At 51.9% G+C, this 26,529-nt stretch overlaps 1 protein-coding gene and 2 long non-coding RNA genes across 3 annotated transcripts in view; 2 read left to right on the top strand and 1 right to left on the bottom strand.

Annotated features, from left to right (window-relative positions):
- The window catches only part of LOC143695617 (uncharacterized), a 50,369-nt gene that overhangs the window by 3,591 nt on the left and 20,249 nt on the right, over positions 1-26,529 (bottom strand). The gene's annotated exons all lie outside the window — the stretch shown is intronic.
- Positions 1-26,529, top strand: part of LOC143695616 (uncharacterized) — a 52,418-nt gene that overhangs the window by 2,866 nt on the left and 23,023 nt on the right. The window lies entirely within an intron of this gene.
- Positions 8,618-26,529, top strand: part of LOC143695685 (rho GTPase-activating protein 39-like) — a 34,789-nt gene continuing 16,877 nt past the window's right edge. The window contains exons 1-4 of the mRNA XM_077190440.1: positions 8,618-8,747; positions 9,975-10,110; positions 19,527-20,928; positions 25,614-26,175. Coding sequence (XP_077046555.1) covers positions 8,618-8,747; positions 9,975-10,110; positions 19,527-20,928; positions 25,614-26,175 — 2,230 coding nt within the window. The remainder of the gene's footprint in view (positions 8,748-9,974; positions 10,111-19,526; positions 20,929-25,613; positions 26,176-26,529) is intronic.

Consider the following 26,529-nt stretch of genomic DNA (forward strand, 5'->3'; position numbering starts at 1 on the left):
TAAATTCCCTGGGATTTGCTGCAAGAACAGGGGTGGGATCAGGAATTTCCTGGCAAAAGGATCATTCCCAAAATGGAATGCAGGAATTTCCTGGGAAAAGGATCATTCCCAAGGTGGGACCAGGAATTTCCTGGCAAAAGGATCATTCCCAAAGTGGAATGCAGGAGTTTCCTGGCAAAAGGATCATTCTCGAGGTGGGACCAGGAATTTCCTGGGAAAAGGATCATTCCCAAGGTGGAATGCAAGAATTTCCTGGGAAAAGGATCATTCCCAAGGTGGGATCAGGAATTTCCTGGCAAAAGGATCATTCCCGAGGTGAGATCAGGAATTTCCTGGGGAAAGGATCATTCCGGAGGTGGGACCAGGAATTTCCTGGGGAAAGGATCATTCCCAAAATGGAATGCAGGAATTTCCTGGGAAAAGGATCATTCCCGAGGTGGGATCAGGAATTTCCTGGGAAAAGGATCATTCCCAAAATGGGATCAGAAGTTTCCTGCGAAAAGGATCATTCCTGGAGATTGAGATCAGGAATTTCCTGGGGAAAGGATCATTCCCAAAATGGGATCAGGAATTTCTCGGCAAAAGGATCATTCCCGAGGTGGGATGCAGGAATTTCTTGGGAAAAGGATCATTCCCAAGGTGAGATCAGGAATTTCTTGGGAAAAGGATCATTCCCGAGGTGGGATGCAGGAATTTCTTGGGAAAAGGATCATTCCCGAGGTGGGATCAGGAATTTCCTGGGAAAAGGATCATTCCCAAGCTGGAATGCAGGAATTTCCTGGGAAAAGGATCATTCCCGAGGTGGGATCAGGAATTTCTTGGGAAAAGGATCATTCCCGAGGTGAGATCAGGAATTTCTCGGGAAAAGGATCATTCCTGAGGTGGGATGCAGGAATTTCTTGGGAAAAGGATCATTCCCAAGCTGGGATCAGCAGCTCTCTGGGGGGATTCCCACATGGGATCCGATTCCCACATCACGGACACTCCAGGTCACGAATTCCTTGGTGTCCTGCACCAACACATTCCCTGTTCCCGTTATGGGATGCAAATCTGCTGGATCAGCTTGGAGGAGGGCAGGATCCTCAAATAAAAATGGTTAATCCCTGGAAATCTCCTGGAAGGGAAAAGGAATTCAGGAAAAGGAATTCAGGAAAAGGAACCCTTGGCTGGGTTTGGCCAATGGGAGGCTGTGTCCTCAAATCTCCAGGAATTCCAGGTCTTGGCCATTCCAGGGATTGGGATTGAGCAGATCCTGGGTCCTGGAGCTTTAAAAATTCGTTAATTTTTATAATTTTTTTTAAATTTAGACGCCACTAGAGGGAGCAGAAATTCCCGCTGACTGGAATTTCCAGCTGCATCCCATCCAAACCATGGCTGCATCCCACCCTTGATCCAAATATCATGGCTGGAAAAAAAAAAAAACATTCCTGCATTTTCCCCATTCCTGCATTTTCCCCATTCCTGCACATTTTCCCCATTCCTGCATTTTCCCTATCCCGGGAAGTGTCCAAGGCCAGGTTGGAAGGGGCTTGGAGCAACCTGGGATAGCAGAAGCTGTCCCTGCGTAATTCCATTGTCTTGAAGGTCCCTTCCAACCCCAACCATTCCACGATTCCATGAAATTCCATGAAAGATTCCCAGATCCCGGTCGGGTTTCTCGCGGGGGATCCGCAGCTGGGGAGGAGCTCTGGAGGTTTCCTGATGGAACCTCCCGGTCCGGGTTCCATCCCAGGAAATCTCATTTAAAGGTTTCTGGATAAGCTCGGCTCATCTGGTCGGAAAAGGGAATTTGGGATGAGTGGGGAAGTTTTTATTGGAATCCGCACCCGGGGCCTCCCTTAAAATTTAGGATTTAGGAACCAGGGCACCTCTGGATTTGGCTGGAGGCCTCTCCCAATCCATTCCTCACATCCATGGGGATGTCCCATCCCGCCCGTGCGGGTCAGCCCTTGGAATCCACAGGGAATTTGCTGTTCCTGGATCCCGCCGGAATTGCCTCACGCTTCCACAGTGTGGAAGTTCCAATGAGCATCCGGATCCAGCTCTGGAATCAGCCCCGGGATATCAGCGGCAGCTCCGTCCTGGTGGCCAGCAGAGCCTTCCCGGAGAGATTTCCCAGCTTTTCCACGGAGTTTTCCACGCTTGTCCTGAAGTGTTGGGGGCTTTTCTCCGGAGCGTGACTTGACAGCCGTGAAATCTCGGAGCGGGAGCGTCGGCCGGATTTTCCCGTGTCGGGATTTTCCGCACCGTCGGAAAGCGTCCGAGGTTACTGGCTTGAAATCCTTGGAGGAGGCGCCAGGCAAGGGAAAAAGAAGCCTTTTCCATGGAAAACTGGGCCTTGCCGCTGCTTCTCCAAGGAGGAATTCCGAGGGGAAGCTTGAAGGACAAGGAAGTGGATTTTGGACCGCCTGGAGGGTTTTCCTTGGACGGAAACGCAGGAATTTTGGGATGCGAGGAGCCTTCACCCGGATCTCATCTGCCGGGAAGTTGTGCCCGAGTTATTCCTCAGGATTCCCACTTTTTTTTTTTTTTTTGCACGTCCCGGTTCCGAAGGCGCCGGGATATCGGAGATCAAACACAGCATTTAAATCTTCCCGGATTATCCAAGGGAAATTCGCTCAAAAACCAATCCCTGGAATGCGCCCGCTGCAGATCTCTGGGATCAACATCCACCCCCTTTCCAGGCAGCAGCCGTTTCCCGACTCCAAAAAATCCCAAAAAAAGCAGATTTGTGGAATGAAGGATGCCTCAAATCTTTGAAACGCCCAATTTGAGCGTCCCACGAGTTTTCCTTGGAATCCTCTCCATTCATTTCCTTTTCCAGGAGGCGCCGGGAAGAGCCTGGAGGTGCCCGGGTTTGGGAAACGGCGGGATCAGGGACACGAATCCCTGCAGCGCCTGCTGCCCAAGGGTTTTCCAGGTCCTGGCAGGGATTCCCAACCTTTCCCCCCAGGATGAGAGGGAAGAGAAACCGAGGACTTGGAGTTGCTCCGGAAAACGGCGCGGGAAGACCGAGGCATGGAGAAGATCCTCAGGAGTTTCCTTCCCAGGGTCCTGCCGCCAGCAGGAGCTTAAGGCTTGGAATTCTGGGCTTCCCTTCATCCAAACGTTGGATTTTCCCAGCTGGGTGAGGTCTCCCGGTGTGAGGAGCCAGGAGGAGCCTTGGGAGAGCTGGGAATGTTCATCCTGGAAAAGGATCCAGGGAAACCTCGGAGCCGCTTCCAGAGCCTGAAGGGATCCAGGAGAGCTGGAGAGGGACAAAGGGATGGAGGGACAGGACACAGGGAATGGCTTCCCGCATCCAGAGGGCAGGGATGGGTGGGATTTTGGGAAGGAATTCCTGGCTGGGAGGGTGGTGAGGGGCTGGGATGGAATTCCCAGAGAAGCTGTGGCTGCCCCTGGATCCTTGGAATTGTCCAAGGCCAGGTTGGAGCAACCTGGGATCGGGATTTTCCCTTCCAGCCCAAACCACGGGCTGGGCATTTGATGAAGTTTTTCTGTGTAACTTCCATGAAATTCCCACAATTTGATGAAGTTTTTGTTCCAATAAGGAACAAAAGAAGAAAAAAAAACCAAAAAAAAAAAAAAGAAGGAAATTTTTTTCATCCTGGAAATGTTGATCCCGTTGAAATTCCCACCCGGATCCGGATCCACCCCCAAACCTGCCCCGTCCCTCCCATCCCTTAAGGACAAAGAGGATGGCCGGGAATTTCTCCGTCTTTCCAATCCCCGGTGCTGTGGGAACCTCCTCATATCCCATCCCATTCCCAGACCGCGGCATTCCCCCGGAAACCCAAACCCTCCTCTTCCCGGTGCTTCATCCACGGCGTGGGGGCCGGGAAATCCAGCACGGGCTCCCTCCTGCCCTCGGAGCGCAATTCCATGGTTTTGGAGGCCCCTTCCAACCCCAACCATTCCATGAGATTCCACGAGATTCCATGAGATCCCGCGGTTCCCGGATCCCGGTTGGGTTTCTTGCGGAAGATCCGCAGCTGGGGATGGAGGAGCTCGGGAGGTTTCCTGATGGAATCTCCCGGTCCAGGTCCCATCCCAGGGAATCTCGTTTAAAGATTTCTGGATAAGCTCGGCTCACCTGGTCGGAAAAGGGAATTTGGGATGAGTGGGGAAGTTTTTATTGGAATCCGCACCCGGGGCCTCCCTTAAAATTCAGGATTTAGGAACCAGAGCACCTCCGGATTTGGCTGGAGATGAATCCAGCTCTGGATGGGAATGTTGGATGGGAATGCTTGGAATTCTTGGAATTTTTGCAATTCAGATTTTTTTTTTTTTTCCCTCCCTTTTATTTGCTGCCCGTGCCAACAAATTCCTGTTTTTTTCCGGTTCCATAACCCTTGGGACAACTTTCCCAAAATCCCAGGTTTGCTCCAAGCCCCACCCAAGCTGGCCTTGGACGTTTCCAAGGACGGGGCATCCACAGTTTTTTCCGGGAATTCCATTCCAGCGTTTGCTTTGCTTTTTCCCGTTTTTTCCATCTGTTGGACAATCCCTGGATGATCCGAGGATCCTCGTCCTCCAGGACACGGAATCATCTCCTCTTTCCACCCTTCTGGAACCCGCGACGAGGAGCCGGATCCGTCCCAGCTGAGTTCTCCTGGAGATTTTTTGGGAAATTTAAGGAATCGCCTGGAAATTCCCCGGCTTCGGCCTCTTCCCCTGGTTCCAGGAGATCCTCAGTTTCCCGAATTGCGGGGAAGGATCCCAAATTCAGTCTTCCAATGGTTTTTATTTTTCGGTGGTGTTTCATCCCTGGTTTTGGTTTATTCCTGCCCATTTCACAGCAAGAATTCCATCTCCGAGTGACGCTGGGCATCCCAATCCACGGCAAAGGGGTCGGAATTCCGTGCTCTTCGAGGCCCCTTCCCACAACTTTGGGTTGCTCCTAAACCTGGCCTGGGACACTTCCAGGGGACGGTGGGGCATTGCTGGAAAATCCTTTGATGAGATCTCCCAGAATTCCCAAATTTATCCCAGAGATTTGATTTCTCCCCCGCGGGAGATTTTCCTAACTCCGAAATTCCTTTGGCTTCAACTTCCTGTCCCCTTCTCTGACAGTGCCCGGTCCCATCCCACCCGTCCGGGTGAGTTTTCCCATGGAATTAAAGGCCGGAAAAGACTTCCAAGATCCTCAAATCCACTTTCCAGGCTCCTTCCTTCATCCCCGTTCCCTCCCCACCATCCTTGAGTTTATTGAGAACTCCCCCCCGGGGGATGGAATTATCCGAGGAAATATTTGGGGATGAGCAGTGGAAAACACATTCCCGGCACAACCCGAGCAAGACCGGGCTCCTCTTCCTCATTCCATCCTCAAAATATTTCCCAGGAAAAAAAACCAAACAAAACAAAAAAGAAAAATCTCATTTTTGGCATTTTTTGCTCCGAGCCGGGGGTGGAAATCGTGACCCGAAGCTTTTTTTTTTTAATATCCTTTCCTCGAATCCCCCCGGATTAGGGCGGATATTCCGGATATTCCACTAATTCCCCCCCCCCCCCCCGGAGCGCTTGCGTCGGGCCCCGAAATTCCGGTTGCGTAATTCCCAAGGAAACCCCCCTGGAAGTTTTGCCGGAATTGAGGGCACGAGGGGCGGCGATTGAAGCCCCGAGGATTCGGAGCCGGGATTTCGTTTCTATTCCTGGCTCGGGAATGCCGCCCTGTCCTAGGCAAATGGGGAAAAAAAACCCCAAAAACTGCTGGATTTGTTTGATTTTTTAAAAAGAAAAAAAATTCCCAGGATAAATTTCTGCCGGTGCCGGAGGATTTGGGTAAGACGCGGTTTAGGGAAAATTAATTTTATTGGCGTGAAGGGCACGTTGGTCGGCGGGAAATCTCCTTAATTATGGGAAAAATCGCGTTAGTTATTGGAAAATCACCTTAATTAGTGGAAAATCACCTTAATTAGTGGAAAATCGCCTTTTTCGTTGGAGAATCGCGCTTATTGACGAAACGTCGTCTTCGTTACCGGAAAATTGTTTTTTATCAGTGGAAATTGCCTTAATTGTTGGGAAATCACCTTAATTATTGGAAAATCACACTCGTTAATGAAAAATCGTCTTCGTTAATGAAAAATCATCTTAATTACTGCAAAATCACCTTAATTGCTGGGGAAATCACCTTAATTAGTGGAAAATCACCCTTATTAGTGGAAAATCACCTTTTTCATTGGAAAATCACACAATAATGGAAAATCATCACGATTACTGGAAAATCTCCTAAATTATTGGAAAACCACACTCATTAATGAAAAATCGTCTTCGTTAATGAAAAATCATCTTAATTACTGCAAAATGACCTTAATTGCTGGGAAAATCACCTTAATTATTGGAAAATCACCCTTATTAGAGGAAAATCACCTTTTTCATTGGAAAATCACCCTTATTACTGGAAAATTGGAAAAAACTTTTTTAATTGGAAAATCACCCTAATTATTGGAAAATCACCTTTATTAGTGGAAAATCACATTTTTCATTGGAAAATCACCTTCATTACTGGAAAATCACTTTTTTCATTGGAAATCACCTTAATTATTGGGAAATGACCTTAATTAGTGGAAAATCACACTTATTAATGGAAAATCATCTTGATTACTGGAAAGTCACCTTAATTATTGGGAAAACACCTTTATTATTGGTAAATCACCCTAATTATTGGAAAATCACCTTTTTCATTGGAAAATCACCCTTATTACTGGAAAATCACCTTCATTACTGGAAAATCAGTTTTTTCCATTGGAAATCACCTTAATTACTGCAAAATAACTTTTTTTAATTGGAAATCACCTTAATTATTGGAATTTTTTTTTTATTGGAAAATCACCCTGATTTTTGGAAAACCACCCTCATTAGGGTGAAATTTTCCTTATTAGTGGAAAATCACCTTTTTCATTGGAAAATCACACTTATTAATTAATGAAAAATCATCTTCATCACCAGAAAATCACTTTTTTACATTGGAAATTATCTTAATTATTGGAAAATAACTTTTTAAATTGGAAAATCACCTTAATTATTGGAAAATCACTTTTTTATTGAAAATAACCTTATTTTTTGGAAAATCACCTTTATTTGGGCTTTTAATTATTCCCAAAAACTCGGCTCATCCCGGGAAAGCGAGCGCATCCTTGGGAGCGTGCAACCGCGCGGATCCCCGTGGAAATTCCCTGCCCAGCTCCCCGCCGTTGGGAATATTTGGGATGGATTCACTCGTCCATCAACTCCAAACCTCGTCAGGGAGGGACAGGAGGAGTCCTGGAGCTCGTTTGGACGGGGATTAATTAACGCGGACGGGAAACGGAACAGCGGGAAAAATGATGGATGGAAACCAAGCCGTGGCTCCGATGGATTGGGAAGATCTCGGAAGCGACAACTCCAAAAAATCCCAGGAAAAATCCACCCATTTTGGGATGAGCCAAAATAAGGGATGGGGGAGCGTGATGCTGGCACCTGGAATAGAAACCTGGGGTCCAGAGGAGCGGGAATTCCGTCCTGGAGGGGGCTGGAGGAGCTCCTGGTCCATCCAGTGTGGGGAATTCCGGTGTCCATGGGGTTTGACAATCCTGTTTTGGCCATGGCCGGGTTCCGGTGGAGTTTTTAGATGGAAAAACCGACATTCCCACCAGACTTTCCCCCGGGATGCTGCGGTGCTGGATGGGGGTGGAAGCAGATCCACAGGGAAGGACCTTGAGCAGCTCCAGAAATCTCCTGGAATCACGGAATGGTTTGGGTTGGAAGGGACCTTAAAGCCCATCCGCCTTCCCCTATCCCAGCTTGCTCCAGCCTGGCCTTGGACACTTCCAGGGATGGGATCCGTCTGGATTCCGTCATGGATTTGGGGATCCATCAAAATTCCACCATGGATTTGGAGATCCATCTGGATTCCACCATGGATTTGGGCATCCATCTAAATTCTGACATGGATTTGGGAATCCTTCTGAATTCCATCATGGATCTGGGGATCCATCTGGATTCTGCCATGGATTTGGGGATCCATCTAAATTCCACCATGGATGTGGGAATCCATCTGGATTCTGCCATGGATTTGGGGATCCACCTGGATTCCATCATGGATTTGGGGATCCATCTTAATTCTGACACGGATTTGGGGATCCATCTGGATTCCATCATGGACTTGAGGGTCCATCTGGATTCCTCCACGGATTTGGGGATCCATCTGGATTCCATCATGGATTTGGGGATCCATCTGGATTCCATCATGGATTTGGGGATCCATCAAAATTCTGACACGGATTTGGGGATCCTTCTGGATTCCGTCATGGACTTGAGGGTCCATCTGGATTCCTCCACGGATTTGGGGATCCATCTGGATTCTGCCGTGGATTTGGGGATCCATCTAAATTCCACCATGGATTTGGGGATCCATCTAAATTCTGACATGGATTTGGGGATCCATCTGGATTCCTCCATGGACTTGAGCGTCCATCTGGATTCCTCCATGGATTTGAGGATCCATCAAAATTCCACCATGGATTTGGGGATCCATCTGGATTCCTCCATGGACTTGAGCGTCCATCTGGATTCCTCCACGGATTTGAGGATCCATCAAAATTCCACCATGGATTTGGAGATCCATCTGGATTCCGCCATGGATTTGGGGATCCATCCAAATTCTGACACGGATGTGGAGATCCATCTGGATTCCTCCATGGATTTGAGGATCCATCTGGATTCCTCCATGGATGTGAGGATCCATGTAAATTCCACCACGGATTTGGGTACAGCACGGGCATCAGAGGCGATGCCTTTCTCTCTTGGGAATCCTGGAGGAGGAGGAGGAGGAGGAGCAGGAGGAGGAGGAGGAGGAGGAGGAGTTGTTGGAATTCCATTCACACGCGCTGGCGAGGAAAAAGGGATTAAGCAATTCCACGCAGCCGTCCGTAATTCCAGGGCTAAATCCCATTAAAATCGGCTTTGGCAGAAGCTTAATTTTATTGCCTCCTTGCTCCACTAAAATTTTGGAGCTTTATCCTATTAGGAAGATTTTGTTTCTTTTCCCTCTTTTTTTTTTTCCTTCCCGAAACCAACGTCGGATCTGAATTTTATTAACGGCAGAGCCTTAACGAGGGAACGTGGGGGGATTTTAGGGATGGCTTTTTTTGGAATAAAAAATAAAATTATTTCTCCAGGCATTTTCTGGATAAATATTTGCTGTGTTTTCCAAATGGGACCAAATCCGAGCACATTCCCGTCGGGAAAAATGAACATTTTCCTGTGCTCATTTGCAGTGAGATAATGGATAATATTGGAAACACCATGATCAATACCTGGTTTGTTTTTTTTTTGGGAATGGTTGGAGGGTCTTGGCATTGGAAAAGTGCGGAGCCAAAAATACGGATCAAGAGTAGGTTTGATCCTACAGGAGCGGCTTTGAGTCCTTGAATCCCACCAAATCCTTCTTGGACTCCCAAGTTTGAACTCCCAAGTTTTGAATTCCCAATTCTTCACTGAACCCCACCAAGTCCAAAAACCAGTTTGGAAATTCCATCCCAGACTTCCAGACGGGGTTTTTTTCCCCGTGTTTTTCCAAGTGTTGTTTCTCTTGGAGTGGGTTGGTGGCGTGACCACCTCCATCTTCCGGGAACGAGAGCTCTGCACGCTCGGATTTAGATGAAAATGTGGCAAAAATTTGGTTTTGTGGGGATTTTCCTCTTCCCGCATCGGCTCTGGCCGTCCAAGGCTGTGGAAGAGCGGGAGCGGCGCTCGGAAAGGGCGGGATGGAGCCGGGAGATGTTTGGGACCTGCTCAGATGTTTTAAGGGGAAATTTGGTCTTTGAAGGGTTGGAAATGAACCTGGAGACCACGGCCATGGATGGCTCGGTCACCATCCGGCCAACAACTCAAAATAAAAAAAAAATCAGCGACTCCAAGCTCGAGCAGGCCCCGGGAGCAGATCCGGGACAGTTGGATCCCATCCTGATGGGATTCGCCTCCATGAATCCCAGAGGAGACACTGACGCCCCCATTGGTGACTCCTCCTGTGCCATTCCTGTTTTCCAGCTCGTCGCCTTCGGGAGTGTTCGAGAAGGAATACGACATTTACCGGGATTACAGCGCGGAAGGACAGCTCCTGCATTACAGGTAGCCGGAATTTCCCTCCGGGATCGGGGTTGGGACGGGTGGGGCAGTGAGTGTCACGGGTGTTTTATTCCCAGAGGATTTTCCAATCCTTCTCCTCATCCCTTCCCTTCGTGCGTTGCCCTTCAGGTCTTTGTGGAGCTCCAAAAGTCCTCAAGGAACCCAAAAAGTCCTCACTGAACCCCAAAAGTTCTTCTTGAAACACCCTGAGTCCATCTTGGACCCCAAATCCTCATGGAAGGCCCGAAATTCTCACTGAACCCCATGACGTCATTGGTGGGCCCCGGAGATCCTCACTGAACCCCAAACATCCTCACTGAACCCTAAAAATCCTCATTGAACCCCAAACATCCTCACTGAACCCCAAAAATCCTCACTGAACCCCAAGCATCCTCATTGAACCCCAAAAATCCTCACTGAACCCCAAAAATCCTCACTGAACCCCAAAAATCCTTCTCGAGCTCCAAATCCTCACCGAACCCCAAACATCCTCATTGAACCCCAAAAATCCTCATTGAACCCCAAAAATCCTCACTGAACCCCAGAAATCCTCACTGAACCCCAAACATCCTCATTGAACCCCAAAAATCCTCACTGAACCCCAAAAATCCTCATAGAACCCCAAACATCCTCATTGAACCCCAAACATCCTCACTGAACCCCAGAAATCCTCATTGAACCCCAAAAATCCTCACTGAACCCCAAAAATCCTTCTCGAGCTCCAAATCCTCATTGAACCCCAAAAACCCTCATTGAACCCCAAAAATCCTCATTGAACCCCAAAAATCCTCACTGAACCCCAGAAATCCTCACTGAACCCCAAAAATCCTCATTGAACCCCAAACATCCTCACTGAACCCCAAACATCCTCATTGAACCCCAAACATCCTCACTGAACCCCAAACATCCTCACTGAACCCTAAAAATCCTCATTGAACCCCAAAAATCCTCACTGAACCCCAAACATCCTCACTGAACCCCAAAAATCCTCATTGAACCCCAAAAATCCTCACTGAACCCCAAACATCCTCACTGAACCCCAAACATCCTCATTGAACCCCAAAAACCCTTCTCGAGCTCCAAATCCTCACCGAACCCAGTGTCCCGGGCCAGGCTGGACAGGGCTTGGAGAAACCTGGAATGTTGGAATGTTGGAATGTTGGAATGTTGGAATGTTGGAATGTTGGAATGTTGGAATGTTGGAAGGTGTCCCTGCCCTTGGAATGGTTTGGGTGGGACTGGGCGATCTCGGAGCTCCCACCCAAACCCATCCCACGGTTCCGGGATTCCCTTTCCCGCTCACAATCAATCCCAGCGCCAGGAATTCGCCACCAGCTCCGGCGCCAGCCCGTGGCGCTCGCGGGGTTAAACCAAAGCACGTCCGCTCGCGGCTAATTAAGCAAAGCTGCTAATTAGCTCCTTGGCTGGCTGGGGGAAGGGCAGCCAGGGCCGCTCCCTGGGTTTTTGTGGGATTGGGAAGATGGAGGCGTCTCCCGCTGGCGAGTGCGGTGACACTGGAGCTTTTCATTGCCGCCAGCCCAAATCCAAGTTGTCACTGACAAATCCCGCCGGATTCTGGCTCGGCTCCCCCTGCCAATCCCAACCAAGCTTCCCAATTCCCACTCCTCCCTGCCCTTCCTGGGAACGGCACCTGCCCAGCTCCTGGGTGGGATCAGGTTGTCCGTGGATTCATGGAGAACGTTCGGCCGACGAGGATAAAAACCCCGACTCCATCGCTCTCCTGGTTCTCCCTCCTGGAAAGTTTGGATGGGGATTGGGAAGTCTCTGGTTGTCCCAGCACGGAGATGGAGAATTTGGAGCAGGATGGAACCAAACCAGAGCTTCAAAGATCCGTCATGGAGTGGGATGAGCCCTCAAACGCTTCCGCTGGAGCTGCCACAGCTCCCTCGCTTCCAAACCCCTGGAGATTCCGGGATCAGCTGGAGAATCAGGTCTGCGGAGCCAACAGCCTTCCCTGGCCTTCCCAACCCTCTTCTCCTCGAGTCTGGCACTAATTCCAGAGGTTTTTCCCTCTGGGAAATGGCAGAGGGTCACGGGATTGAGCGGCACAACCCATCCGTGGTTCTCTGGTGGGTGGGAAGGCCTGGGGAGCGCCAGGTTCCCGCCTTCCTCCATCCCCTCTGGAAAGGAGAAGCTGGAGAGCTCCCGGATGTTGGGACAAGGTGTGGGATGGAGGTGGCTCGTGGAGAGAAGCCGGAAACCGACGGAGGAATCCCATGGGATTCAGCTGGGATCCCCAGCCATGGAATCACCGCCACCTCCTGGTGGCTCGCCCCAGGAGCTGCAGCGACGCCCTCGGGAGCAAGGAAGGATTTTCCTGCTTCCTTGGAGCTCCCGGCCAACAATTCCTACGGGAGATTTTTCCAGCGTAATGAAGATTAACCGGTGCCATTAAGGGGATGGCGTCGTGCTCCGTCCATCTAGGAATGCTTTTGTGGAATTCTGTCATTCCCAATCCCCGCTCTTAACCCTTTCCCTCTTCATCCCCTCTGGATCTGGGGTCCCCAGAGCTGCTTCATGTCCTCGTTCCGTCGAGGGAGTTGAGCTCCTTGCTAATCCAAAATCAATCAATCAATCAATCAATCAATCTTCCCGTCGGGAAATCTGCTTGTCAGCGGGAGAAATCCCAAATTCCTGTCTTCATCCCATGGCTGGCCAATCAAGGCTGCTCAGACTGGATTTTAGACCAAAAACCTTCAACGTTAAGGACTTTCTTCTCCCTTTCTCCTCCCGGCGGCAAGGATGGCACCAAAGTTCTCCAAACCCGCAGCAAATCCATCATTCCAGGCTTTGGAGCTGGAGAAGGGTGCCCTGCTGTGTTCCAGCTCTTTGTGGAGAGTTGGGACGTCCAATCCACGAGCGGGGAGAATCCTGGAATTCTCCTTCCTGCAGGTGTCCCAGGAGAGCAGGATGGTGTCTGTTTCCCCGGCACTGGATCCTCGGCTTTGGCCTTCCTCAGTTTCTCCCGGAGCCTCCGCAGCCAGGAACGCTTGAAGAGTTCTTCAATCTTCTTGTGGTCAACAGGGAAATCACCTCACCGTGAAGAAATTGGGGGAAAAGAGGAGGGAATTGGGGTCGGCTCCCAAAAATCCCGGCACCGCCTTTCGGAGCTCCACAGAACCTCCCCTGGAGGCACCTGAGGTGGCTTTGGAGGTGGGGCTGGCGTCTGCCGGGGTTTAGGAGGTGGTCGTGGTCGTGGGGCCACCTCTGTTTTGGGAGACAGCCGTAATTTGCCAAAAATTTGTAATTTTCCAGCTGTTCTCACCTCTTGGCTCCCATGGGAGTTTTTGGATTCTTCCTCCATGGTTGGAGGGTCAGCGTCCGAATGGTTCAGAGTCCAAATCCTGCCCTGGCCATGTTCAGCCCTTTTTTTTCCATCCGGATTTGTTGTCCTAGTGCCACGTGGATTCAGGGAATGGCTGTAATTCGGCAGAGTTGTGTGAATCCGGGCCCAAATTCCAGGAAGAGACTTGCAGGAGCTTTGGAGAAACCCAGGAAGGAGGTGAGGAACCACCACGCCAGATTTTGAGCGCGGTTCCGGCCACGAGTTCATAAATGTGACCATTCCTGATTTTTAGAGGTCAATGTGACCATTCCTGAGTTTTAGAGGTCAATGTGACCATTCCTGAGGTTTAGAGGTCAATGTGACCATTTCTGAGTTTTGGAGGTCAGTGTGACCATTCCTGATTTCCTTGGAAGTGAGGAAGAGGAGCAGAACTGACACCAGTGATTCCTTAGGGAATGAAAATCCCATCTTTTGGGAGAAAAAGGGATGAGGGTCGATGGTTGCTCTTGGTGGTACCACAGTGGTGGGACCTCCTGGAACTGGGCTTTCTCCCCAAGCCTCGTCCAACCTGGCCTTGGACACTTCCCAGGACGGAGCAGCCACGGCTTTTCTGGGAATTCCATTCCAGCCCCTCTCAGGGAAGAATTCCTTCCCAAAATCCCGCCTAACCCTGCCCTCTGGAAGCGGGAAGCCATTCCCTGCGTCCCATCGGGCTGGGGACGCCAAGAGGAGGAAAAGCTTCGGAGCAGGGAACGCTCTCCGGGGGGATGCGAAATCCGCTCAGAACAGCCAAGAGCTAAAAAAAAAAAATTTAAAAAAAAAAATCACCATTTTTGGAACTCTTTGTGGCGCTCCCGGAGCCAGCGGGAATGAGCAGATTCCCTGTTGATCGGCTATTTTGGGAAATGTCACTGCTGGCCTCTCTGTTCCTCCCAGCTGATTCCGCAGAACCACAAAGGCTCTTCTGTGCTCCTTTCCCGGCATTCCCTCCTCCCTCTCCAATCTGGAAAGATCTCCTCCTGTTTTCGGTGACATTTGGATTTTGGGAACGAAACTATTTTTGGAGGATTTTTCTAATTGGGATGAGCAGCCCCCATTGGCTCCCGGGAATTTGGCGTCCGTGCCTGGCTCGGTTGTTTTGGTCTTGTGCTTCCTCCTGCTGGGTTCCTGATGGGATTGACCCTGGAGGAACTCCCTGGAGACCCGCCCTGGCCATCCCAAACCAAGAGGACAACGATGGGTGGGGAAGGTCCCCCCTGAGCTGACCTTCAGCAAGGGCATCTTGACCTTCATCCAAGGATTGATCATCCAAGTTCTTTTTGGTGTTTCCTCATCATGGACATCCCATAAATCCTTTTGGTTATGGATTCGTGGCCTCCAATGTCCCTCTCCAATCTGGAAAAATCTCCTCTTGCTTTCGGTGACATTTGGATTTTGGGAACGAAGCTGTTTCCGGGGGGATTGCTCTAATTGGGATGAGCAGCCCCCATTGGCTCCCGGGAATTTGGTATCCATGTTGTGGATGCCCGGCTCGGTTGTGCTTTGGTCTTGTGCTTCCTCCTGGTGGGTTCCTGATGGGATTGACCCTGGAGGAACTCAATGGAGACCCCCCCCGGCCATCCCAAACCAAGAGGACAACGATGGGTGGGGAAGGTCCCCCCTGAGCTGACCTTCAGGAAGGGCATCTTGACCTTCATCCAAGGATTGATCATCCAAGTTCAAGGATTGAATGACCTTCAGCAAGGGCATCTTGACCTTCATCCAAGGATTGATCATCCAAAGGTTTTTATGGGATGTCCATGATGAGGAAACACCAAATTTTGGTGTTTCCTCATCATGGACATCCCATAAAATCCTTTGGTTATGGATTCGTGGCCTCCAGCATCCCATCCCACCCAAACGGCTGCCGGAAAATGGCAAAAATTCACCCTCCTGGTGAATTTTTCATTTCATTTCTGGCCCTGCTTCTCCCAAAAATAAGTGGGAATGAGGATGACGAGGGATTGGGAGGGGTCGTTACCTCCCTCTGGTCTTGATCAGCTTCCCTGGACGTTAATTAGCGCCGAGGCCACCGGAGCAGCGGAAGATCGGAGACGTTTCACGGAGGGATTTGGTGTGGAGGGCTCGGAGCTGAAGGTGATCCCGTGGCGCCATCCGGAGACCGGGATCGGACAATTCTGGAAAAATAATTGGAATTTTTTTTTTTTAATTTTTTTTTTTTTTTTTAGTGGTATTTTGATGGGTATAATCCTTTGGGAATGTTTTAGCTGGAGAACGGAATTGTGTGCGGAGGAGGTCACGGACGTTCATGGATCCAAGATTTGATGTCGACAGACTTTGGGCTTCCACGTTCCCACCGCTCCAATATTCCCACAGAAACTCCAAACCGGATTTTCCCCCTATCCTGGATATCCCACGGATTGGGGGGTATCCATCAAATCATCTCGGAAAACTCAATCCCGGCGCTCGCCTTCTTCCCAAATATCCATTTTATCGCCCAAATTACGCAAATTTCACCTCGCTCGTTTCCGGTGTTTTCCAGGAATCAGCTTCAACCAATCGGAAGGCTTCCTAAAAAAAAATGAACTCCAAGGGGGGAGCGACGCTTCCGAAGGATGGGAAGAGGGATCGGAAGTGTGGCAGAAGGGTTGGAGAGGCCGTGGTGGGGTTGCGAGAGCCCCAAATCCCACAGAAACTGAGAGTCCAGGGCTCGAGCGGGGATTTAAAAATTCGAGATCTCAAAACGCAGAATTTAAAAATCCCGGTCCAAGCCCTGGGACTGTTAAACGTGTGGAATCCCACGGAATTCCGTGCCAGTTTTTTGGGAACAGCGCCAGCAGGTGAAGGACAGCGAAACCTTAAGGACGGAGGGCTTCGGGATTTCCATCACACAGCCCAATTTAATCACAAATTAACATAAAATGCGACGTTTTTTTGCATGATTAGAGGGGCTGCATTCCTGTCCCGGGGGTGCTCTCCCGGCTGGAAAATTTCGGACGGATCCCGGGGGGCTCCCGGGTGGAATCCTGGACATCCTCAGGCTCCGCTGCTCACCTTTCCCTGATTTTTCTTTTTATTTCCCCACGGATATTCCCGTGCTGCCGGAGCGGCGCTGGGCCCCGTGCCAGGGCTTTTCCCTGGCCCCGGAATTCCCAGCGGGATGCGCCGGGAGCAGGCGGTGCCCAGCGGGGAGGGAACAGGGGCCGGGCTGCTTCCCTGGCTCCCGTCTCGGCTTAGCCCTGGATAAAGGGAATTTTTGAGCTCAGGTGGAAGGCGGAGGGAGAGGATGCTCCCAAATCCCGCGGCCGGGGGAGGAAGGTGAGGAGGAGCGAGGGCGCGGTGGGAATTTGGGATTTTGGGGATTTGGGAATGGTGGGGGTGCCTAAGGGTCTTTGGCTTTTCCTGGAGAATCCTGCTGCGTTCTGATATTGGAATTATTCAAATCCAGGGGTGGTTTTTTTCCCCAGGGAGGGGGAAAATTCCACTTAATCCCAGCTCTAAATTTTAATCTTCGCCTCTAAAAAAGCACCGGGGCAGGGGGAGAAATCTTGGAAAAATTCATGGATTGGGTCGGTTTTGGAAATATTTTTGTTCATAAACTTCACATCGTGGCCTCATTCCACCAAAAAATCAAATAATTTTGGTTTAAAAGAATGAAATATTATTTTTAAATAATTCTGCTTAAATCCAGCTGTGATTTGTTCCCTCAGTCCCACCTCGATGGAGCGAGGGAATAAAAAATCCCCATTAAAAGCATCGGGAATGTGAAAAATCCACAATTTCGGTCGTTTTCGTGGGATTTTAAGGAATTTTGAGCTGTGCATGGTCGGAATTCTTGCTGGAATAGATAATGATATGCAAATGAGGGTGGGGGGGGGTCTGCAGGTGTGGGGTCTCTCCAGAAAAAACAACGGGAAGCAAAGGAATTCCCGGATGAGGGATCCAGGTTTGTCCTCTCCCCTCCATCGCTGACTTCCCAAAGGTTGGAAGAAGATCAAGGAAGGGGAACACTGGAGCAGGGAAAGGAAATTTAGGAGAAGGAAATTTAGGAGAACATGGGAAAAAATCCTGCCCCAAACCAGCTGGAAGTTACGTGGGAATCACACAGATTTCCAAAGAAATTTGGGATTTCTTGGACGGGAGACGCAGAGGGATTCGGGAAGCGGTTTTGTCATGGAAATGTACAGAGCAGGAAAAAAAAAAAATCTCCCCCACGTGGAGGGAACAGCAGGGAGAGCGCAGAGCCAAGCCAGAAATAACGGGAATACTTGGGATTTCTGCATCCCCTGAATTCCTTGGAGTGGCTGCGGGCAGCGATTTCCAGCCCAAAAATTGCGGTTTTGGGATTCCTTTTGCCAGCAGAAAATTCCATTTATTCTGTGGGGTTTTTTTGGAGGAGGGGGGGATGGAGCACTGACCATAATGCACGGAGCTTTCTGGAATATTTGGGATAATATCCCAAATTGTTGTTCAATATTTGGGATTGAGAGCTCGGCCGGGACGAGGTGATTTGAAGGATCCGACGGAGGCGCCCGGCTGCTCCGTTGGGGATTTTTCTTCGGATCGGCGGCTGCCAGATGGGAATATGAGTGCCAGCTGCAAAGCTGGGAATTAAGCGGTGGTTTCACCTGGTTTGAGTGAAAACACCTGGATTTAGCAGGGATTTGGGATTTGGGATTTGGGATTTGGGTGGGGAAAATGTGGAAACGCGGATTTCTGCAGGGAATTTCCGGCTCATCTCATTCCAAGCCTTTTCCATGGGCAGGGACACCTTCCACTATCCCAGGTTGCTCCAAACCCTGTCCAGCCAGGGCTTGGACACTTCCAGGGGATGGGACAGCCACAGATTCCCTGGAAATTCCAGTCCAGTTTCCTCTGTGGATCTCCTGTTTTCTTTTCCTCGCGATTTTTGGGATCTGTGCATAAAAATCAGGTTATTCATGAGGATCGAAGACATCCAGAAGAAACACGGAGCCATCCAAGACTTTTTGTGTGCGTTTTGAGCAGGAAAAGCAGATTTTTCAGGAGCAGAGCAAGGTGGGAAGGGGCTTGGAGCAACCTGGGGTAGTGGAAGGGGCCCCAGCCCATGGCAGGAACTGGATGAGCTTTAAGCCCAAGCCATTCCATGAATCCATGATTTTGTGGTCGTGGGTGGAATTTCGGGGGGTCTGGAAGGGCTCCATGAGGGTTTGAGATCCATCAAGCCAAGGTGGAGGAATCCAGACTCATCCAGATTTTCGGCAGCAAAGAAGTTGGCAGGAGGCTCAAGTGCCCGGGAGATCCAAAGGTGGAAAAGGAAGGAATGAATTGTTCCCAAATCCCCTGGAGCGAGGGCAAAGTCGTGGACAAGCAAGGAGAGACTGTGGGGCCCCCTGCAGGGAATGGTTTGTGTCTTTTTGTGGGAATTTTTTCCCTCTAAAGCTCGGCAGTTGAACCCACTCCGCCTTTTCCTGGGGTGCAGAGGGGACGAACGGCTGGGAATAAACGAGGCTTGGAGGGGGATGAACCGGGAGAGCAGACGGTGCCTCCGGCATCTTCTGTTCCGGCGTGGGATGGGTGACAGGATGTGCTTCCCTGTGCCTTGGGAACAGCAAATTCCAGCTCGGATCCCTCCTGGGAGCCGGGCAGCTCCATCAAAATCCATCTTTGCTCTTCCTCCTCCTGAGTGCCCCAAGGAGCAGGAGAGAGGAGGTGAGAATCCAACGTGCCGGGGAAGAATTCCTCACAGGGGAATTTCTTCCCAATATCCAACCTCAAGGGCAGGGACGCTTTCCACTATCCCAGGTTGCTCCATCCTGGCCTTGGACGCTTCCAGGGATGGAGCAGCCACAGCTTTTTCTGGGAATTCCATTCCAGAGCGTCTCACCACCCTCACAGTCAAGAATTCCTTCCCGTTATCCCATCCATCCCTGCCCTCTGGCAGCGGGAAGCCATTCCCTGTGTCCTGTCCCTCCATCCCTTGTCCAGGATCCAACCCCATCCACCCCGTCCCATCTCCATCTCCCGAGCCCTTGGCAATATCCACCCTCCAGGCCCGGGAGGTTTGGCGCCAACCATCCCAAATTTCGGTGGAATTCTGAACCCCCCCGCACTGTGATCTCTCTCCCCGCAGGACCTCGTCCCTGCGATGGAACGCCGGCACCAAGGAGCGGATGCTGATCAAGGTGACGGATCGGGAGCCCAGCTTCCTCCTGCACCAAGGCAACGGCTACGCCCCGGAAAACCAACCCGGCTCGCGCTCCCGCCGGCCCTCGGGCGGGCAGCAGTCGCCCAACCTCCAGACCTTCTCCTCGGACGCCGACGGCTCCGTCTTCTTCCCGGAGAGGAAGCAGTCGCCCTTCCTGAAGAGGGCCGAGCACGTGGGCAGCTGCTCGCCGCTGCTGGGCCGGGGCGACTCCTTCTGCTCGCCGCTCCAAGCCCAGCACCGCAAACATTCCAGCGAATCCCAGCCCTCGTCGCCCCGCTACGCCTACGAGCCGCCGCTCTATGAGGAGCCCCCCATGGAATACCAGGCTCCCATCTACGACGAGCCGCCCGTGGACATGCAGTACGAGGCCAGCGGCAGCTACAAGGCCGGCTCGCCGCAGAAATCGCCCATCCGCAAGCCTCACCCTTTCCTCCAGTCGCCCAAGCAAGGCTCCAACTCGCCCTACCAGCAGCTGGTGCTCACCAAGCAGAAATGCCCCGACCGCTTCATGAGCCTGGAATACAGCCCGGCCGGCAAGGAGTACGTCCGGCAGTTGGTCTACGTGGAGCAGTCGGGCTCCAGCCCCAAGATGAAGACGGGCCTGAGGCACAAATATTCCCCCAACCCCATCGGCGGCTCCTACTCGCTGCAGCACAGCCCCTGCCTGGTGCGGGACCAGCGCCTGGAGATCAAATCGGGCGACTACAGCAGCATGGAGGGACCCGACTTCTGCCCCGGCCCCGCGGGGGCTCAGGTGGCCCAGGGCGAGGACTCCATGTCGTGGTCCAGCCAGCAGGACACCCTGTCCTCCACCGGTTACTCGCCCTCCACCAGGAAGAGGAAAAGCCGGAAGCCTTCGGTGAACCACGACGCCAACGCCTCCTCCACGGACGGCTCGGGGGAGCGGGAGGTGTTGGGAGAGCTGGGTGAGGAGCGGGCCACGCCGGGGCCCACCAGGTCGCCGATGAACCGGACGGAGAGCAAGGCGGCCGAGGCGGAGGCGGCGCGGGGGTTCCCGGAGCCGTTCCTGGCGCAGGCGCGGCTGGCGTGGGAGGCGCAGCAGGCCCACTACCACATGAAGCAGAGGAGCAGCTGGGATTCCCAAAAGGACGGTTCGGGCTACGAGAGCGACGGAGCCCTCCCGCTGCCCATGCCGGGCCCGGTGGTGAGAGCCTTCAGCGAGGACGAGGCGTTGGCGCAGCAGGAGAACAAGCACTGGAAGAGGAACACCTTCGAGAAGCTGGGCTTCCCCCAGATCCTGCTGGAGAAGAGCGTCTCCGTCCAGACCAACCTGGCCTCCCCCGAGCCATACCTGCATCCATCTCAGGTAACGCACTCCTTGGGAAGGGTCTCGGTTTTGGGGGTCTTCAGCAGTTCCTTCTCCTCCAGTGGGGATCCCGTGGGATGGTCCCTGTGTGCCATGGTGGCCTCAGCTCTGTGCTGTGGCTTCTCCTGCCTCGGTGTGGGGCAGATCCTGGAGCCACAAAGCTCCCAGGAGGTTCCTGAGTGCCCATCCCTGGATGATCCCTCAGGGAAGTTGGTCCTTGCCAAGGTGGTCCCTCAGGGAAGTTGGCCCTTGTCAAGGTGGTCCTTCAAAATTGGTCCTTTGCCAAGGTGGTCCCTCAAAGAAGTCGGTCCTTGGCAAGGTGGTCTCTCAAGGAAGTTGGTCCTTGCCAAGGTGGTTCCTCAAAGATGTTGGTCCTTGCCAAGGTGGTCCCTCAAAGAAGTTGGCCCTTGGCAAGGTGGTCCCTCAAACATGTTGGCCTTGGCCAAGGTGGTCCTTCAAAATTGGTCCTTGCCAAGGTAGTTCCTCAAAGAAGTTGGTCCTTGCCAAGGTGGTCCCTCAAAGAAGCCGGTCCTTAGCAAGGCGGTCCCTCAAAGTTGGTCCTTGCCAAGGTGGTCCCTCAGGGAAGTTGGCCTTGGCCAAGGTGGTCCTTCAAAATTGGTCCTTGCCAAGGCGGTTCCTCAGAGATGTTGGTTCTTGCCAAGGTGGTGCCTCACAGAAGCTCATTCTTGCCAAGGTGGTCCCTCAAGGAAGTTGGTCCTTGCCAAGGTGGTTCCTCAAAGAAGTTGGTCCTTGCCAAGGTGGTCCCTCAAGGAAGTTGGTCCTTGCCAAGGTGGTCCTTCAAAGTTGGTCATTAGCAAGGTGGTCCCTCAAAACCTTGGGATGAAAGAGCCACCAGTTTTCCAGAATTTGTTTCCCAGGGTTGTGGGCTGCCTCCAGCCCCGAACTCCCGTTCCAGAGGAGACCCTGAGGCTCTGGCCTGGAATTGCTGTGCACCCCACGTGCCCGGATTCCATCCCATCGGATGTTTCCCTGGTTCTTGGACTTCCTCCAGTAGCTTCTGGATGTCCTCCATCAGTCCCTTCCCCTCCAGGGAAAGGCTCTCAGGGCTTCCAAAAAACAGGTGATGACAAATCCCACCTGGAAAACTTCCTGGAAGATGGAATTTGGTGTCAGCAGGAAGGAGACCCTGGACACGGACCTGGGGAAACAGCAAATCATCTGGAAAATTCCCTTTTTGCCCATGGAAATCGGCGGAGTGCTGCATCCGAAGGCAGCAGAAGAAGATTCCTGAAGCACAAGGACTCCGTGCTGCACGAGGAGGTCCAAACCCAAAGCTGGAGAGCTCCGGATCCACTTTGGATCTTCATGCCAGGAGAAGAAGCTGCCACCACTGGCGATCCCACACCTTCTTCCCGGAGCTTGGGACGTGGCGGGAATCTCCTCCACTCCCCAGAGGTTTCTGTCCTGGTGGTCCCATCCCTCATCCTCGACCTGGGGGACACCAAGGTGGTGGGACACTGGTTTCCCGGAGAAGCTGTGGCTGCTCCCATCCCTCCTGGAAGTGTCCAAGGCCAGGTTAGACAGGGCTTGGAGAAACCCGGGATCGTGGGAGGTGTCCCTGGCCACTGGAACGGGATGACCTCCAAGGTCCCTTCCAACCCAACCCCTTCCATGGTCATGGCTGTGGTGGCCACCAGTGGAGTGTCCCCGCACTGAGGTGCATCCCAGCCCCACCCAGGTGGCTCCAGGACCTTCTCCCTTGAGGATTCCCTGATTCCTGAGGTGACTCCGTGGTCACCACATGGGACAGGCAGGAGGTCACGGCCATTTGAGGTTGACACCTGATGGTTTTACCCCATTCTTGTAGGCCAGGGCATCCCCCAAGTTCGTTTAGGTGTTAATTAGAGCTAATTAGGGATGAAGTCAATTTCCTATTGGCTCTGGCAGCGGAGGATCCATCACATTTCACTTCCGGTGTCACTCCCTGGCCTGACCACGCTCTCCTTGGCTGGAGAAGGTTGATGTCCTCAACCAATGGGGTCATTTTCTTCTCTTGGTGGCTCTGGTCCAGCCCATGGCTCTTTTGGGAGAGCCGCATCCCCAGCAGCTGCCAAGTGAGACCTTCGAGCATCTCCTGCACCTCTTTCCACCCAGGAAACCCCAGGCTGGAGGACACAGAAGGACCTTGGGGGTGAAGTGGCCTCCACAGGGACACCAGGGCTGTGTCCCTTGAGGGATGAAGGGTCCCCATCCCCTGTCCCTGCCATCGTCACCGTGGTCATGATGGGAGTGGAGAAATGTCCATGGAGAGATCTCGAAATTGGAACAGGACGAGTTGTTGAAGAGACAAGAAACGTGACTTGCTTGAAGAAGCAGAAGCTCAGTCGAAGTTCAGCTGCCAGCAGCTCTGGTGGCTCTTTGGGCGGCTTCCTTGTCCCCTCCTGGATTTTCCACCTCCTGGGTCTTTCCACCTTCTGCTTTCCTTCTGTTCCTCATCTGAAGCCCAGCCCCGAGTCCGTGGCAGCACTGGAGTCACCTTGCCCGGGGCCACCAAGGTGGGGACAGCGGCGTCACCTCTGGCTGGTGTGGCACGTCCTTCCCTGCCATGGGTCACGTCCCCAGGGCCCCCAGACCCAGGTGGTGCCAGCCTGGATGTGCAGGAGAGATGAGGAAGCCACCTTGGCTGGCTGCAGGGCCACAGACTTGTCCAGTTGTCCATCCCAATTGTTGTGGTCAGCAGCTGCTGGGGTGTCCCTCCAGGCCTCCTGGGGTGCCATCCCCAAGCTGTGCTGGTGCCGGCAGGAGGAGGACGCTGGGCTCCTCCGGCTCCTTCCCAGCTGGCTGCTCTGCAGAGGTCAAGGTCAAAGCCTGAGCATCTCCTGTCCCTCAGGAAGGTCAGAAGGACCATCCATGTCCTTGGTCATGGCTCGGAGGAGCCACCAGCCTCCTGCTGTGGCTGCAGAAGAACCACCCTGGGAGGCGATTTTGGGTAGAGGGATTTCCTGGGGGGCCCTTAAGGGTGGGTGTGTCTCCAGTGTCCCCAGAGGACAGGTGGAACCCAAAGCCACGCCCCCTTTGCTTCCCCCCACGTTGCCACCAACTTCTTCTGACCAAGTGTGGAGAGAGCCCGGCCTGTCACCCGTGCCCACCTGTCCCCTCCCTCCTGATGCCAATCGGTGCCAGAGCCCACCTTGGCTGCTGGCCAATCGTGCTCCACTTGGCCATGGTGGGATCGAGGAGGCTCCTTGGAGAGGACGAGGCTTATGGGAAGACCTCTGAATGCTGCAACGGTTGGTTGGTTGGTTGACTGATTGATTGATTGGTTGATTGATTTGTTGGTTGATTGGTTGATTGATTGATTGATTGAATGATTTGTTGGTGGGTTGGTTGCTTGATTGGTTGATTGATTGATTGATTGATTGATTTGCTGGTTGATTGTTGGTTTGTTGGTTCATTGGTTGATTGGTTGATTGATTGATTGATTGATTGAATGATTTGTTGGTGGATTGGTTGCTTGATTGGTTGATTGATTGATTTGCTGGTTGATTGTTGGTTTGTTGGTTCATTGGTTGATTGGTTTGTTGATTGGTTTGTCAGATCAATTAATTGGTTGGTTGGTTGGTTGGTTGGTTGGTTGGTTGGTTGGTTGGTTGATTGGTTGGTTGGTTGATTGCTTTGTCACATCAATTCATTGGTTGGTTGGTTGGTTGGTTGGTTTCTTTGTTGGTTTCTCTGTTGTCAGTTGGTTGATTGATCAGTTTGTTGCCTGATTTATTGTTTGGATGATTGGTTGGTTGGTTGATTGGTTGATTTGTTGATTGATAGGTTGGTAGGTAGGTAGGTTGGTTGGTTGGTTGGTTGGTTGGTTGATGGATTGGTTTACTGGTTGTTTCATTGGCTGGTTTGTTGGTTAATTGGTTTGTTGTTTGGTTGACTGATTGGCTTACTGGTAGCTTCATTGGTTGATTGGTTGGTTGATTGATCTATTGCTTGGTTGGTTGATTGATTGAGGCACTGATTGGTTGTTTGGTTGGTTGCCTGATTGGTTTACTGGTTGGTTTGTTGATTGATCAGTTGGTTAGTTGATGGATTGGCTTACTGGTTGTTTCATTGGTTGGTTTGTTGGTTGATTGGTTCATTGATTGATCATTTGGCTGGTTGATTGATTAATCTGTTGGTTAGCTGACTAATTGGTTTGCTGGCTGTTTCATTTGATTGGTTTGTCAATTGGTTTGTCAATTGGTTGGTTGGTTGGTTGGTTGGGTGATCTGTTGGTTGATTGATTGATTGATTGAGCCATTGGTTGGTTGGCTCATTGGTTTATTGGCTGGTCCGTTTTTCAATCTGTTGCTCGATTAATCAATCAATCAATCAATCACTCCATCAGCACTGCCACGGTTGATTGGTTTGTTGATTGATCTATTGGTTGGTTGATTGATTGGCTTACTGGTTGTTTCATTGGCTGGTTTGTTGTTGATTGGTTTGTTGATTGATCTATTGCTTGGTTGGTTGGTTGGTTGCCTGATTGGCTTACTGGTTGATTGGTTTGTTGATTGATCTATTGGTTGGTCGATTGATTGATTGAGCCATTAGTTGGTTGGTTCATTGATTTATTGGCTGGTCCATTTTTCAATCTGTTGCTCGATCAATCAATCAATCGATCAATCGATCGATCACCGCCACCCTGCCGGCCCCGCTGACCTGTCCCGCCTGTTGTCCCGCAGTCCGAGGACCTGGGCGCGTGCGCGCAGTTCGAGAGCAGCCGGCAGACGCGGAACATGATGCCGAGCGCCAGCTGCGTCTTCCCCACCTTCAACCTGCGCAAGCCCTCCTCGGAGACGGACATTGAGAACTGGGCCTCCAAGCACTTCAACAAGCACACCCAAGGGCTCTTCCGGCGCAAGGTCTCCATCGCCAACATGCTGGCCTGGAGCAGCGAGTCCATCAAGAAACCCATGATCATGACCAACGACCGCAACGTCAAGAAGGAGGCGTGCGAGATCTTCAAGCTCATCCAGATGTACATGGGCGACCGGCGGGCCAAGACGGACCAGCTCAACGTGGCCCTGGAGATCGCCACCAAAGGTTGGAGCATGCAGGGGCTGCGGGACGAGCTCTACATCCAGCTGTGCCGGCAGACCACCGAGAACTTCCGTTACGAGAGCCTGGCCCGCGGCTGGGAGCTCATGGCCATTTGTTTGGCCTTCTTCCCACCCACTCCCAAATTCCATTCCTACCTTGAAGGATACATTTACCGGCACATGGATCCGGTGAATGACACCAAAGGTAAGCGAGGAACCGCGGCCCGGTGGCTTCGGTGGTTGTCCTCCATGCCCGGAAGCGTTTCCAGGCCGGGTTGGGTGGGGATTTGGAGAGAGCTGGGATAGGGGAAGGTGTCCCTGGATGGTCTCTGTGGTCTCTTCCAGGCTAAACCATTCCATGATTCCCCGTCCCAACCCGCTGATTTGGTTCCTTTCCTCTTGGATGAGCCTCCCCATGGAAAGGGGGATGAGGAGCTCATCCAGAGCATCTCCTGGAGGTGCGCCTGGTGCTGTGGGGCATTTCCCACCCACCCTTCTTCCCGGAAATCCAACGGGAGATCCAAGAGGAAATGAGCTTTGAAACCTTTGTGGGATCGGT

Source organism: Agelaius phoeniceus, chromosome 1 (assembly GCF_051311805.1).
Source record: "Agelaius phoeniceus isolate bAgePho1 chromosome 1, bAgePho1.hap1, whole genome shotgun sequence".
Taxonomy (NCBI): domain Eukaryota; kingdom Metazoa; phylum Chordata; class Aves; order Passeriformes; family Icteridae; genus Agelaius; species Agelaius phoeniceus.